General features: G+C 34.5%; 1 protein-coding gene across 2 annotated transcripts in view; it reads right to left on the bottom strand.

Annotated features, from left to right (window-relative positions):
• Positions 1-642: 642 nt before the first annotated feature.
• The window catches only part of LOC136032102 (EF-hand domain-containing protein 1-like), a 78,788-nt gene continuing 62,523 nt past the window's right edge, over positions 643-16,907 (bottom strand). For both annotated transcript variants that reach the window (XM_065712250.1, XM_065712251.1), the window contains exons 5-7: positions 11,760-11,983; positions 7,517-7,622; positions 643-873 (exon numbers count right to left, since the gene is read on the bottom strand). In XM_065712250.1, coding sequence (XP_065568322.1) covers positions 804-873; positions 7,517-7,622; positions 11,760-11,983 — 400 coding nt within the window. In that variant the 3' untranslated portion in view covers positions 643-803. The remainder of the gene's footprint in view (positions 874-7,516; positions 7,623-11,759; positions 11,984-16,907) is intronic.

Below are 16,907 nucleotides of genomic sequence, written 5' to 3'. Positions count from 1 at the left end.
AAAATTTAAATTCCGGCAGATACGATGAGAACCAAGCTTTAAAAGAAATATAGTCTTAACTTTGATGACTATATCGATTGAATTTCTGTGGCACAGGTAGTCCAGGTTAAAAGGTTAGTAAATCGGCAATTTTCTGCCTGCACTTAAGTGGTAATTTTAAATGGTGAATGGGCCTCTCAGAAGCCAACCTACCCCAGTCAGGATTTTACCCGCTCTGCTTCTTTATACCGACAAAGCATACTTTATTGACTCCTCAACTTTGTGCATTCATAAGAGTTTACTCTAAAATTAGGGTTTGATTCTTGAAAACGGGAAGTTTTTAGATTTTTTCTTTCATATAAGAGCATAAAAAGATATACAGAATTCGGTTCAATTTAATACAGTTACAATGCAACTCGAATTAAGACAGAATTCTCTTATAGAAATGTTCAGCTGAATTAATTTAAAGTCTGTTTTGCTAAATCACCTACACCTTCATTGGTAACACAGGGAACATTTAAATCTAGGCCGAAGAGTGATGTAATTATGGGAAATGTCCTGAAGGCTTCCATAAAATTCGCAAGTGCATTATTTGTCACAGGTGCTATAGGTATAATTTATTGTCTGTGATTTCAATGACGTTTCCATTATTCAGAAGTATAGTTAGCGAAACAATTTATTTATTCACTGGTTAAATTCTGTAAAATATACAAAAGGAACTGAAATAACCACTAATTGTGTTGTTAGATTTATTTCTGTTCTTTTCATCGAGAGGGCAACACACACTGGACTGAAGAACGATCGAAGTATGGCCAGGTGTAGCTTCAAAATCGGATGCCAAAATGTTCTTCATAAAAGCTTCGAGTGAACGCATCACAGTCGGTAATTCTGAGCCTTAAAAAAAAAAGAAGAATGAACATTCTTTGTTGCTTTAAAGGCAGGATCAGAAGCACAAAGTTTTCCCTCAAGGTTGAAACGAAGTCTGATCAGGTGTAAAGAGAGGGTCTTTACATCAATTGCTCTAATGTTTTGATTCTTCTATGTATTCATCCCTTTGATATTGTACTTTGTACAATTGTTATTATTATAGCAAAATAACAGCAGTTAAAAGAGTTTTTTTTAAAGTTTTTTTTTCTTTTAAAAATTTTCACATCCTAAAAAGCGGTGACATATTTGTTTTGGTATATATGTATGGTCTTGTAACCAAATAAAACTCTTTGTCTTAGATGAGAGGCTAGGCATGACAACCAAGCCTCGGCAAGAAAAGCCCTACTTTGCTAGACAGTTCATTTCTGAGAAATTGAGAAAGTAAAGTAGTAACAAAAAGTAATAAATAAGTAAATAAAAAAAATGTCGCGTTCCATCTAAATCCGTATATGCTGCAATTTTTCGGTCTGCTATAATTCGCTAATCATTTCTAATAGTCTGATCCAAAGACATACGTGGGAATTTGTTTCGAAGGGGGGGGGGATATCCTTCAAAACAGCAGATATAAGGCGCATTAAATCAAGTAACGCCTATAAAAAGCACACATATCAAAAAATTAAGACTCATCCTGCTATATACACGAATTGCTACATGCGAGTGGAGGTAAAAGCAAACTTTTCCAGAACCTTATCCACTGATAGAGAAACATCTCGAAGGATGGTTAAAAGTGCCAGCTTATTTAGTCGGTCATCATCCATTCGACTTCGAAGATAGGTTTTTAACCTTTTCATCGATAATCTTTCAACAAACTGCTGTAGAAGTAGGAATGACAAGGAAAATGAGGACTCACATATGAACATTGAAAAATATGCCTCGTTCATACTCCAGCCTCTAAACAGCTGTGTTTGGAAAAATAATGGGAGCTAATTTCAGCCACTTAGCCCGCCGTAGTTCAAACTCAGCCTTCACAACGGACTCTGATCTTGTTAGATTTGAGGTATATAACTTGATCAATCCTTTCATTTCGCTAATAGGCTCTTTTATGACAAAAGATGGCATAATTCCATCGTGACCTTTTAAAACAGCTTGGTACTTTGTGAATCGAGATTCCAGTGATCGCAAGTGTTGGTTCACGAAGGGGATAAAAAGAGAAACTTGATAGTGAAATTTTTGTGCTTTTCTCCCAGGATATAGGACGATGAAGACATTTCTCTTTCATTGAATGGCAACGATGATTTATAATTTTTGACATATGCAGGTGACTTCTGAACAACTTACCGAACCTCTCTTCCGCCTTATTTCGTATATCTTGAATCATTTCTGTCACACTTTCCACCCAATGAATTCACATAGCCATATCGATGTTTTCTGACTGCAGTAGCTTATACAAATTCTATCTTTACCCTAGAAAAAAGTATGTCATAATGCGAATTACCATACAATCTATACCCAGGGTCCCATTTGTCTCTATATCGTCCAGGTCCTTAAAGATCGTTAAACTAATTGCTTTGATATGTGTATCGCATCGTGTTTTTCGACCCATCGAGTTTCGCACAATCCTTTCAGATTGACTTCAGTGGAAGTTTTTAAGACAGCGATTCAGCTCAGCACTAAAGTGAAAGACACTTGATGTTTCACGAATAACGTTCATACTGTGATTGATATCACGGATCATGCTCGAGTCCGTCAAAACATTTATGACTGGTATCAGGGATCATGCTCAAGTCTGTCAAACAGTCCGTCCGTCAGGCATTTACCAGGAGCCTGGGCTCCTGATAAATGTCCATTCATGTTTGCTGCCCCATTATAACCTTGTCCCCTGCCGAGTTTCTGATCGAGACCAGGTTTCTCTATTTGGATGAATTGACGGAAGCTTTCACCTCACAAGTTTTCAACATAAAAAAAACTTGACAAACCCTTCCCTGATCTGAAAAGATTTGCTGTAAAAGGTAGAGCCCTAAATCCATCGGTCCTGCCCTGATATGACGGTTGTCTCGTCCGCCGGAAGTGTGAAAAACGAGCCGATTTCACTTGACCAATATTCCTTGAAGTAGTGTATTGTGCGCAAATATCAGTAACTTCATACTGAATTCTGGGGCTGCTGTACTTGGCATTGTTCGACTTTAATAAGATACGTTTTTCATTATTAGGCCGTCTTTCATCATATAGCGTAACAAGGTCCTAAAATTTCTCTCATTTTTGACTGGCTCAACAAAGATCAATTTTCCCGAAACTTATTCTCGACGCAGTACAAGTCCTTGCCGTTCACACAGCAGTATCGCTTCTTGTGATGAGACGGAGCTGTTTTCAAATTTGCTTTTTCTATTTCTTTTCTGAGTATTCAAGACTTCAAATATAGAGGACTTTTGCCTGCTCACTGTTGCCACATAACTTCTCCCCCATCCCAAACAATAGCATCTTCATGGTAGGAGTTTGACTGATGTTTAGAAAAGTTTTTCATGGCATTTTCCAAATCATGAGAGGCTCCTTTACAAGCTGTTCTTTGTTTGGTGAGCCCTTTTGGCTTGATAACAATGAGAAAGGATATCATAAATGAATTACACTTCCTAATAATAATGTAATATACTCCCTCTGTAGTAAATGTCGTGCCAGTTTTCTTTTAGGCGGCGCACTACCGATCAACGCTGATTTTTCTTAACTTCAAAACACCCTGATTGACGTATCGTTCAAATCAAAAGAAAATGACGAACCCATTAGAGTCCTTTAGAAGTCTGAGGGTATCTACTGCCCAATCATAGGCAAAAATTAAAAGAAAACGTGACACAAGTAACCACACTCAAGAGTCTGTTGGATGAAGAGCCTTTATTTCAGACTTTTTGTTATTTCGTTTTTCAATAAAAGGTAGCAGCCACTTCCCTCCGTGTCTGTGTGTTCATGATACAGTCGTCGCACTCAATGACACCTATTTTTGTTTGCCAGTGTGTGACGCGCAATAAACCTTACATATATTTTTTATTTTCCAGACGAACTTTTGAGCTGAAACTTTAAAGTTTTAAAACTTTCTGAAAATTGAGAATTAAAATACTCGCTATTGGTGGAAAAAGGTTCTACATACATCTGCGTCAATTTCTAGAAGTTCTTTTAAGTCTTTTAGATCCGGTATTACTCATTTTTTTTTTTCAGACAGAATTTAAGATTCGTGCCAAGAGTGAAGAGAAAAATCGTACATTGATGCGTCTTCTACTTTGTCCTAGTCCTAGACTGATGAGTTTCCTATTGACCCATGTCAAGACAAAGCATAACAGGGCGATGAAAAGTGTTTTAATGCAACATGGACACGGCGCGATGTCGAAAACTTTTTTTACTGGAAGGAATAGGGATGTATAATATTCAAGAAATTTATTTATTTTACAACAAAAAATTTACTTATTTCTAGCTGGACTAGATCCTGCACCCAAAGGCGGATCTAGAATAAAATCTTGGACGGATTGTCAATATGACAAGATCGCCAATAATTGACTAAATTGACAAAAGAGTAAAAACTGAAAATCAAAAACCAATGAGGGTGCCAGAAAATTTTGGGGGGACACAGTACCCCGGCCTCCCTGGATCTGTCCCTGCCTGCACCCAGATTGTAATTGTAATTGACGATCTGCAGCTGGTTGATTCTCATTTGAGCAACTGAGGTTCATTTAGCATTGACATCCAGACTCATCGTTGAGAAGACACACTGGACAATTGCGCTAGTAGCTGGCAGCCCAAGAACCATTCATGCAAGGGCTTCCGCCACTTGGGTACACTCTCTTTGCTCCTTCCAGAACGCATCGTATGGGTATTCACTTTGCGACGGCTCTGACTAATTTCACCTTGATGCTTCAATTTTGCTAAAGTTAGTTACAAGTCAACTTGTTTTCTAACAGCTTTGTCTGTTTCAGTAAGGCCCACAAGCTCTTCAGATGAAGAGTAGAATTCCGCCAATATTCAATCAAGACTTTAGTTGTGATGTTATTTATAATTTTCAAATTCTTGTAGAATTTGTGTTATTTCTAGGCTGTCAAAAAAGCCAATAAAAATTGATTTTGAAGTAACAACAACAAATACTAGATTTTTAATCAATATGAAAGTGAAAGCTTTTTCACTCTCCACTGACTTCGGCCTCAAAAGTAGGGAAGAGAGAGGCCCACAGGCCCTTTCTTTGGGGCAGATCCGATTCATCTATGATTGTGAGCAATTTCCTTTTTTCCTCATAAGTACCTTCCCTCCCCGGTCCCCGCAGCTAATACCTCCCTCCATCGGCTATTGTTAATTTTAGGCCGAGCTAGAGCGAATTCCCACCTCCCGACAATTCCCGCTAGGATATTCTCCCCGAACAAAAGTAAAGCCAAAGAAAAATTGAGACAAATAAAACGAATGAAGGAAAGTTTATAATTGTACATAAGCTATTAATACGGAAGAGTGGTAGGTCAGTGTGTAGGTGGGGAGCGAATGCCAGATGCCTAAAATAGGGCATTTAAATGCCAAAATTGTCTAATGTGCCTTCTCCACGCTCCTTCAGGTAAGTTTAAGAAGCAGTATGAGATGGGGGAGGGGGTAGGAATTAATTTCTCGTCTCCTTTCACATAAAAAATGCCTGAACAAGGGTGCTGCAGGGTGATACCGCTGTTCTTGATGGAGGAAAATGTTTCTAACATTTATTTTAAAGTTTCATTTAACTAAATTAATTTGGTTTAAATTTATGATATTATATGCGATGATGTGTAAGAGCGCATCGACTGTTATGAAGGAGGGATAGTACCATTCAATTAGGGAGGCCTAGTCTTGATTGAAAAAAAGGGTGTTTCCATGAATTACACATAAAATAACTTTTAATTGGAATTTTCACTATGAACTCTAATTTTTTGCTACGAAATTATAGAAAATAAGAAGAACATGCATTTCTATGATTTAGGCTTTGTTTTCATGTTTTCATTTTGTTTTCATGGTCAAAAAGATCATCAATATTTTTCTTTGGGAAGGGGGAGGAGGTATGTACCCGGAAATCCACCACACAATCTTTCTTGGCCAAGGGAATTAATGTACAAAAACTACTGAAAGGATTAGTCCCTCCTCTAACGAAGGGGGCTCAAAAAAGTGTCAAATTTTTCTTGATTGGCCTGAAAATTATTTAAAGCTTTGGGCTAAGGGCACTCCAATGTGGAAAGAAAATGAAAAGAAATATTGCTTACCCTCAAAATGTTGCCAAAAAAGTTCAAAAACTCCCCCCCCCCACTTCAAACTAAGGATTAATTTTATAAACTTAGGAGGGGGTTTATTAGACTGAAGATTGAAAGTTTTCGCTTACTTTTTAAAGACTGAAAGCTACTGGAGGGCTTTCAGCCTCCTTCTTGGCTTCTTTTCTGCTATCCGGCCCTCGTCTTATCCAATTGACATCGAACTAAATTTGAGATATCTGTCTTATTTAAAAACTTTGAACTGTCAAATGAATTTGCCAACGGGGTTTATGTCGACCCCACAGCCCTACTATTAAACTTCATCTTACCCTGCTGTGATAACTCAGCCCCCAGAAACACGGAAAAAGAATAAAATAAAAAGAGGCAAATAAATACTTAAGGACATTCTACATCACATATTCCACCTATATTTGGATGTTTTAAATTTCCTTCCTTTCTTCCGTATATTTATTAGCAATACTTTCTACGTGACTGCTCAGTTTTGCATGTGGAGTGAATTTCCCATGGGGGAGGGAATTAGGGGATAATTCCATAAGGGAGAATTATCCAGGGGGAATGAACCTACCACCGAATGAGAGGAACTTTGACAAACAGAACAAATAAGAGTAGAGACTCCACTGGGGTTTGAACCCGGCTACTGTCTGATACGAGTCAAGCACTTAGCTTAGTCACGAGGTACTGAGGAATGACGGCTTAGATGTGTTTACCGCTAAAAAACTTTAATATCCTATTAGAAATATTAATACAGCCGACTTTTCATTGCATCCGGCACCATTTGCCAGATGCATCTGGCATCATTGCATTACGCCTAATTGTCCAATTGAGTTCATACTCATACCGTGGAGTTCTTTTAACAAGGCCTTTCTAAAGAGCGTTTAACCAAACTCGCAATCCCCCTCCATTACAGATATGGTGGCAAAAGCGCCTTTTCCTATGCAATATGGCGCTTTTATCTGGCGCTATAAGTCCTATTTTATATAGCAACTCGATGTAAACATTAGCTTTCGAATGTGCCCTTAGCCATCTCTCCACAATGCTCCAGTAACTCACCAGCCATGGTAAAAAAAGAAAAAAAGAAAGAAAATTGATACAGTATAAGCTGGAATAGGTTTTTCATTACTTTTCGTGATGTGGGGCTGTAAACCGTAAGTTAAAAGTTTCGAACCAGAGCGATGTCTTTTCCTCTTTTCCTCCTCAAGAAAGAAATTTTCATTTTCTTTTTCTTTTTATTCCTTAATGCTGAATTAGCTGAGCTTCAGCTGTCAGATTAAACAGCAACTCGCTTCTGAACTTCTAGTCCACGTCGGTTCGTCTTTCATTGGTGCAACGTCGCCGATATATTGATGTAGCCTCAGGGTCCACTCTCTAGACTCATAGATTTATGGAAAAATTATTTGCTTTCTCTCACTTTTCCTCACCTTTTTCCGTATAGTTCTATAGTTCTTCCAAGTTGAAAATCTTCAGGGTCATAGTGATCAAAGTCTTCTTCATCCATAAGTGAGGCACAATTAGAATAGGAAGAAGCTAGAAAAATTTAAATAATATACTTCAGCAAAATGAATTATTAGTAAAGTTTGTAATTTGATTAAAACTGGCAAATAATGTTTATGCTAAACAATGACTCAGATCAATGATTTATAAAGAATTACAAATTATCAAAAGTTTATGATGACAATCTGTAAGTAAAGAGCGAACTATACAAAGAGTAACTGAAACTCAAAAAATGAATTTTTGATAAAAATGTATTTATAAGTGTATATGTGCCTTATATCTTGGTGATAGATTAAGCCACTGGCCAATTTATTACTTAAAATGAGTCTTAAATTGTATCTAGGCACAATACTTAAGAATTCTAATTTTTGGTTAATTGTAATGTGCTTTTTAGACCCCGATGAAGCTGTCGAAGAATGCTTTGCACACCGTTTAAATTATGGAATCTCCTGTGACCTAATGGATCTCTTCTAAGAAATATTGCGAGATACAGATGATGATGTTAATGAAAATGCTGCTTTACTGGGACAACAGCCTCGCTTAGAAGATAAGCGACAATGATAATCGATATGAAGCCTATCGCTTAGCCGTGCCAAGGACTGTGGCGAAGCCGCTAGTCTCTCGGTAATATATATTAATATATATATATATATATATATATATATATATATATATATATATATATATATATATATATATATATATATATATATATATATATATATATATATATATATATATATATATATATATATATATATATATATATATATATATATATATATATATATATATATATATATATATATATATATTTTTTTGTGCTGTTGCATTGGTGATTTCTCTTTTCAGAATATATATATATATATATATATATATATATATATATATATATATATATATATATATATATATATATATATATATATATATATATATATATATATATATATATATATATATATATATAATTATATATATATATATATATATATATATATACATATATATATATATATATATATATATATATATATATATATATATATATATATATATATATATATATATATATATATATATATATATATATATATGAAGCTGTCGAAGAATGCTTTGCACACCGTTTAAATTATGGAGTCTCTTGTAACCTAATGGATCTCTTCTAAGAAATATTGCGAGATACAGATGATGATGTTAATGAAAATGCTGCTTTACTGGGACAACAGCCTCGCTTAGAAGATAAGCGACAATGATAATCGATATGAAGCCTATCGCTTAGCCGTGCCAAGGACTGTAGCGAAGCCGCTAGTCTCTCGGTAATATATATTAATATATATTAATATATATATATATATATATATATATATATATATATATATATATATATATATATATATATATATATATATGGTAGCCACAACACTGTGCTGGGTAGAGAATTTAGAGTGGCGAAACCCTATATAGGCCAGTGTATTCTCCTGATGAGCCCTTATGTTGGGTGTTGCCTCTGAATTATTTGTCTATATTATTTTTTCTATTGTTTGGTAAATGACGACTTATACTTATTGACGACATGACTGCCTGTCCATGGATTATTCTTTATGGTTGATTGTGTGTGGCTATGCTGTTTGACCTATGTGATTGTATGGATGAGTAGGGTTAAGGCCTCATTCAAGTGCTTGTCTATATTAATCACTAATTTAGGAAAACAGTCTTCCTTTTCTCCTTCTGTCTCTCTCTCTTTTTTTTTTTTCTTTTTTTTTAGTGTGTTTGTGCTGTTGCATTGGTGATTTCTCTTTTCATTATATATATATATATATATATATATATATATATATATATATATATATATATATATATATACATATATATATATATATATATATATATATATATATATATATATATATATATATATATATATATATATATATATATATATATATATATATATATATATATATATATATAAATAGTATTAGCGTAAAATATTTATAAAATTTCCGAAGAAAATTAGTAGAAGGCAATTTCCAAAAAAAGGAAGACTTTCTTGAAAATAACATCAGCTCATTCAACATGCGCAATAACTATATACTGGAAGGTTCAAGTTTCCGTTTGCGATTAATTATATTTCTTTTATAACTAAAAGTAAACAGCAACATTAAAACTCAAACGAACGGAAGTTATTCCATATACGCGAAGGGTGGGCTATCCCATCCTCATCTCTTAGTCTTTGCGCTAAAACCTTAAAGTTCTTTTTAAAAAATTCTCATTCAACTTCAAGCATCCTTATTTGAGCAGTCTTTCTTAAAGAATTGGAACAAAAAGTCTATTTTTAGCGTAAAAATTGAGGAATAAGGTAGGGGCAATGAATCCCTACATCCTTGGTCTTACTTCTGGTCAAGAATACGAAATTCCACATTCCTGTAAATAGGAACTTGAAACATCTATAGTAAAGCTCTCTGACATGCTGAATCTGATGGTATGATTTTCATTACCATCATTTGATGCCCCCTCCTCTTTTTTAGAAATCATGCAGATTTTCTAAAGTTAGTAGTTTTTGATGCGTAAAATTAAACTTAATGAATTTTGTATATTTGGAGTGAGAATCAAAATAATCTTGATGAACTGAATTGTTACTAAAATTCATTTATTTAGAGATTTTGTTTCCATTGGGCCAGATAGTTTCTAATTTAAGTTCTTTGCTAAGAGCTGGTTGAAAATACAAAATTTTTATTCTTTCCTGAGACGGCTAGTAACGGATGAGTGTTCATTTGTTTTTCTTTCAGCAGCCTTTTTTCACCAGCGGTTATTATTTAACCTTCGACTCTGTAATACGAAAAGAGGAAAATTCATTTAAAAGAAAATTCAAAGATCTAGTCAAAGGCTTTTATAAATTACGAAAGAGGTTGTATAGTTGACTTAATAAATGACAAAAGAGGTTGTTTCGTGGCCATTATAAATCACGAAAGAGGTTGCCTAGTAGCCTTTATAAAACAGGAAAAAGGTTATCTAGTGGGTAGTGGCCTTTATAAATCACGAAAGATGTTGTCTAGTGGCCTTTATAAATCACAAAAGAGGTTGTCTAGTGGCCTTTGTATATAACGAAAGAGGTTGTTCGAAAGCAAAGTGCCTATTTTTGCCACTGTGTGTATTAAAACAATATTTTGCACGATAATGCCTTAGTTCTATTGAACTAAAGTTCTGAGCCATCCAACCGGCTTAGAATTATGGAAGCTGTTTAACCATCTTCCGAGCATATTATAATAACACCATGTGGTGACGCATAGCTCCCTAAACATATGTGCAACCTCTGGAAAACCAACAGTTGTTACCGAGCGTATATGCATTATTTGAAACGTTTTTACCATAGAACATATTTGCACATGGTCTTCAGAGAAGGGTAAATGAGTAGGACTGTTTTGTCAGGAAAGAACACTTGAAAAAGTTTGAAAACACTTGAAGAGTTTGGCTCTATGCCAAAGTATTTCAACTTTAGTAGATATTCTTATCCGTAGCCAATCCAGAAGAACTGACGGGCCTCCCCGTGGATCAATATTTATCTAATTCTATAACGATTTAGACATCGAAATTGAAAAAAGTTTTTTCTGTATGTAGGACCCCCCCCCCCCCACCTAAAAAAAATAATGCATTAATCCTAAACAATTTTCATTTTCAAAGAACTGTTTTACAAAGTTTATGCTGTAGCATTAAGAATTTGGGTTTGAGGGCTGGGGATTAGGGAATAACCAGTCATGAATATGATGTAAAAACGTACAGGAATTAAGCATAAAAGATATTCAATAAAAGCCAAGACCAATGTTGAAACTCTTTCAGTTTATTTTATTCACTGTCATAGTTAAGTTTCATCCTTGTTCGTATATTGTTTACAGTTTTTTGTTTTATTAATTTCACTTATTAAAACTCTAAACCAAGCAAAATATTTGAGTAAAAAAATAACTTCTGACCTATCAACATAACTTATCAACAGAGAAAAAGCAACTAAATTATAGAAAAATAATTGATGCAAAAATCAACAAGTAATCAATTAAGTCGTTAAAAAAAGAAAATGATGTGCTTTTTCCAAAATTTTAAGCATTACATAAATAAGCGTCGTAGTTTACTGATGATTCAAATTACTAACTGTCTTAAAACTGCCTCTAATACCTTTTTTTACTCGCTGCCGTTTTATGATGATTTGCTCAGATAGCAGCTGATTAGGGCCGAAAGGGTTCCTTTCAGATTTTGCTGATGGACTGTAGCTGCTTTCTTTTTTCTCTTTTCGAACTTCAATTGTATCATCTGCAAGAAAATAGCTCAAAACACATGGTTCACGCGCCTCCTCTGAATTAAAACATCCTTCGTAAGTTCTATCCCAGATGCACGAAAACCTAAAACATATAAACTGTATGCCTTATTTTTTTTGGAGGGACGTCGTCGAGTATACGTATATTATATATATATATATATATATATATATATATATATATATATATATATATATATATATATATATATATATATATATATATACCTGGACACAGGGATTGTTCGAATAGAAATTACAGACCGGGACACAAATGACGAATGGGACACCGGGACACAGGGAATATAAATGACGACCGGGACACTCAAAGTGAAATTACAAACTGGGACACCTGGACACAAATAACGAGCGGGACACAGGGTCACATCATTAGAATAATGAGGTATAGATCTGAATACGAATTGTTTTTCCCATGGACAATTATATGTTGCATGCTCAAGAGTCAGTAAACTTGACAATCTATTTATATGCACAGACAATGGGACAGCGAAGAAAATTGTATATTCGCATGTTTTACCTAGTTAAAAACAGATATATATATATATATATATATATATATATATATATATATATATATATATATATATATATATATATATATATATATAGATATATATATATATATATATATATATATATATATATATATATATACATATATATATATATATATATATATATATATATATATATATATATATATATATATATATATATATATATATATATATTTACATTTGCTGTTTTTTTTTTCATAGGCATGTATTTTGGGGGTGATACCTGACGCGGGGATGCCATGGATATTCTGTGGTAGCCACAACACTGTGCTGGGTAGAGAATTTAGAGTGGCGAAACCCTATATAGGCCAGTGTATTCTCCTGATGAGCCCTTATGTTGGGTGTTGCCTCTGAATTATTTGTCTATATTATTTTTTCTATTGTTTGGTAAATGACGACTTATACTTGTTGACGACATGACTGCCTGTCCATGGATTATTCTTTATGGTTGATTGTGTGTGGCTATGCTGTTTGACCTATGTGATTGTATGGATGAGTAGGGTTAAGGCCTCATTCAAGTGCTGGTCTATATTAATCACTAATTTAGGAAAACAGTCTTCTTTTTCTCCTTCTGTCTCTCTTTTTTTTTTTTTTTTTTTTTTTTTTTTTTTTTTTTTTTTTTTTTTTTTTTTTTTTTTTTTTTGTGCTGTTGCATTGGTGACGAATGACGACCGGGACACCGGGACACAGGGAATATAAATGACGACCGGGACACTCAAAGAGAAATTACAAACTGGGACACCGGGACACAAATGACGACCGGGACACAGGGAATATAAATGACGACCGGGACACAGGGACACATCATTAGAATAATGAGGTATAGATCTGAATACGGATTGTTTTTCCCATGGACAATTATATGTGGCATGTTCAAGAGTCAGTAAACCTGACAATCTATTTATATGCACAGACAATGGGACAGCGAAGAATGTTGTATATTCCCATGTTTTACGTAGTTAAAAACATATATTTATATCTATCTCTATTCACAGGTGGGACACTGGGACACAACTACAATGGCGCGTAACTAATATGGCGCGTAACGACTTACGCGCGCGGGGGGGCTTGGGGGGGCGCGAAGCGCCCCACCTACTAGGTGTTGGGGTGGCGCGAAGCGCCACCCCAACAGCTAGTATATATATATATATATATATATATATATATATATATATATATATATATATATATATATATATATATATATATATGTCGATTTCAATCGAAAATGAAGGTAATTGCCAGTTATTCTGGGTTCAGTTAACGGTAATTTTGACAATAATTAATGCTGCAATTTCATTTTACAGGAAATTGCAGTCACAGTCTTCAAAATTTTAATCCTACCAGGAATGTGTAAGAAGAGCTAAAGCGAAAGCAGGAAATAGGATATTTTAATATTTTTGAAAGTGTAATTTGACTAGACGGGGACGGACGTCCTTATGTTCCCAATGACGCCATCTTCATACCTTGTTTAAGGATGAACTGCCTGTAAGACGTCAAGTTCTCTGCTTCTTTCCAAAGCATGTGCAACTATTTCCAAAGTTATCATACTATCTCTTGCTTGGCTTCCAGCAGTGGACCTACCGGGGTTATTTTTTTTTTTCAACTGCTCAAGATAAAAGTGCCTTAGCTCGAAGTCATGTCTGAAAATCGTATTTGTAGTTTATAATGTTTTGTGTCAATTTTGAGGATGTATTTTCGACATTTCTGATGGACTGATATTTGTATCCCTTCTACTTAAATGCAACAACGTCGATCGATTGGTCCGTTACGTTTCCTTTCACGTCAATAGGTTGTTTCAGAAGCCAAGAAGTTTCTCCGAAATCCGCTGCATCTCTTGAACACATAAGTTGAAATTGGAGATCTTGGTGTCAGTTCTTTCACTGTTTATGGACATCCAAAAAACTTTTTCGTACAAACAACTGGCCGTTGTTAGCCTTAGAAAACTTAAATGAATCAAAAGTTTTTCTCATAATATGCCAAACTTTTAACTACATAAAATAGCATTACACCTTCTTTAATCAGCGTCGATGGATCGTACGTGGTCGATTAAAAACTTCAAATTTTAAGCTATATGAAAACAGTAAAAGCCACCAGCGATTAAGGCCAACTATTTTGTTTTCAGTAAATCAAGTTTTGAGATAAAGAAAGGCTTATCATAGGCAGCGCAATAGCGTAATATCATGCTGGCACAGTATCATATAAGCCTAGCCATATCATGTTGGCACAATGTATTATTTATTTATTTTTATTTTGTGTTTTTGTTTTAGGACCAGGGCACTTTGTATAGAGGGAAATTGTCGTAGATGCTTCAAGAAGGGCACATTCAACTAGAAATTAAGAGGTTTACTGCCCATTTTAAATAGTCAATAGTGATTGGAGGGCAAATAGCTCTCCTACGCCCATTATTTCCCCAAACACATCCAATCAAAATTTTAAGATGGCTATTTTCTTCAGCGTAGTTGAAAGGTCTAGAAATGGTGTCTTCAAGGATGACCCCCTTCCCTCACAGCCCTCAAGGTGAGGGTTGTAAGTTATGTCCTGAAGGCAAATAAGGTTTTTATGGAATGGCTGGCCATATCAGCTTCAGATAGGGCCCATTTGATTTGAAATTAGAAGTTATAGTCCCTTTTAAGAGTCATAAGTGATTTGTGAGTAATTAGCCCTCCCCCTCCTTAGGCCCATCATTTCCCCAAAGTCATATAATCAAGATTTAAAATAGCAATTTTGTTCAGAGTAGTTAAAGAATCGGTAAGTTATGTCTTTGAGGATGACAACCCTCCCCTTCACAGCCCTCAGGGCAAAGGTTTGTAAGTTATGCCTTGGGGGCATATAAGATTGTTATAGCAAGTGAGGTCGTATATACTTCGGAGGGGGCTTTTAGGATTGACAATAAAAACCAACGAAGTTCTAGTTTCCTTTTTAAGATTCAAAATGATCAGAAGGTAGCTACCCCCCCCCCATACGTCATGTTTTCCCGAAATGCATCTAATAGAAATTTTAAGATAACATTTTTTATTCAAATTAGTCCAAAGATATATAACAAGGCTTTTGGACTTGATCCGAACCAACACCACCACTAACCCCCTCCCCCTACTAACTACCCTTTATTTTCACCTAACGCATCTGATTGAAATTGTAAAATAGCCCTTTTGCTCAAAATAGTTGAAAAGAACATATAAAAACGCATCCAGGGTTTATGCAACTCTCCAGAGCTCTGGAGAAGGGTGTGCAAGTTCTTGCCCTGGGGGCATATAAGGCTTTTATGGAATGGATGGTACATCAGATGGGACTCATTTTATTTGAAATTGTAATTTATAGTGCCTTTTTTAAGAGTCAAAGTGATTCGAGAGCATCATTTCCCCAATATACTTGTTTCGTAATTACAGTTTCATGTGACTGGAGCTGGAGACGTTACTTGATAGAATTTTTGGTGGTAAAAGAGTCAACACATTTTACCAGTTTGCTAATCCTTTTTATGGATCCAAGTTAAACCTGGTTAAATCGTACTAAAATTACAATAGGCTGCTTTACGGCACGATATTTGCGACTTTCTGTCCTGATGAGCACATAGGTGAGTGGGGAGACATGTCCCTTAGATGACACATCTATTCATTGTTAATTATTACAAAATGGAAATAAGGTTTACTGACTTCTAGTAAGGTACAGAAAAAACTATTTGCAAAATTATTTTTACAAGACAGCCAAAATGATAATGGTTGTAATCCTAAACTGTGTGATCAGAGTGGTTCCTAAAATAGCGTATACTTCAAATAGACGTTAGTAATCTGTCCTTAAAATTCTGTAATTAAACTAAGTTTCCAAGACTGTTTAAAGTCTCAGTCACGTTTAACAGAAACTAAATTTGAAAAATAGAATAAGCCAGAATACTTTTTCGATACAAGCAATTTATTGTCCTGGTTCAAAAATAAAATCTTGGGTAGAAACATCAAAGTATATTTAAAAAATAATATATTAACTTCAATCCACCAAAATTGAAATGGTGGATTACATTTTTTTTTTTTTGTGGATTACAATTTTACTTGCATTAACAGTATGGAAGAAAAATTAGACAAAAGTTTCCAATAAGATTTTTTCATAGAAAGTAAGTTACTAAGATGCATATACTATAAATTGATTGTGAGTTTCCTTTGCTTCCCAAGAACCTTTTTGTAAGAATAAAAACAGATTTCAATAAAGTTTCCTATTATAATTTACTTCTGAACTTTAAGTTCAGTTAGTTGCTGAATATTGCTGAACTTAACTTAAAGCTGAGTAATAATTACTGATTTTGGAGTACGATTAAAAAATCGTATCTAATCGTAACAAGAAAAGGGTGATTAATAAAAAACAATCTATTGGGGATAAGGCACTGATCTCGTTTAGCGTCAATTTTAGAAGTCGATTTCTGTGTGACTATATGCGTCTTCG

Source organism: Artemia franciscana, chromosome 10, assembly GCF_032884065.1.
Source record: "Artemia franciscana chromosome 10, ASM3288406v1, whole genome shotgun sequence".
Lineage (NCBI taxonomy): Eukaryota > Metazoa > Arthropoda > Branchiopoda > Anostraca > Artemiidae > Artemia > Artemia franciscana.
Note: the sequence above shows the minus strand (reverse complement) of the source record. Positions and strands in the feature narration are given on the sequence as shown.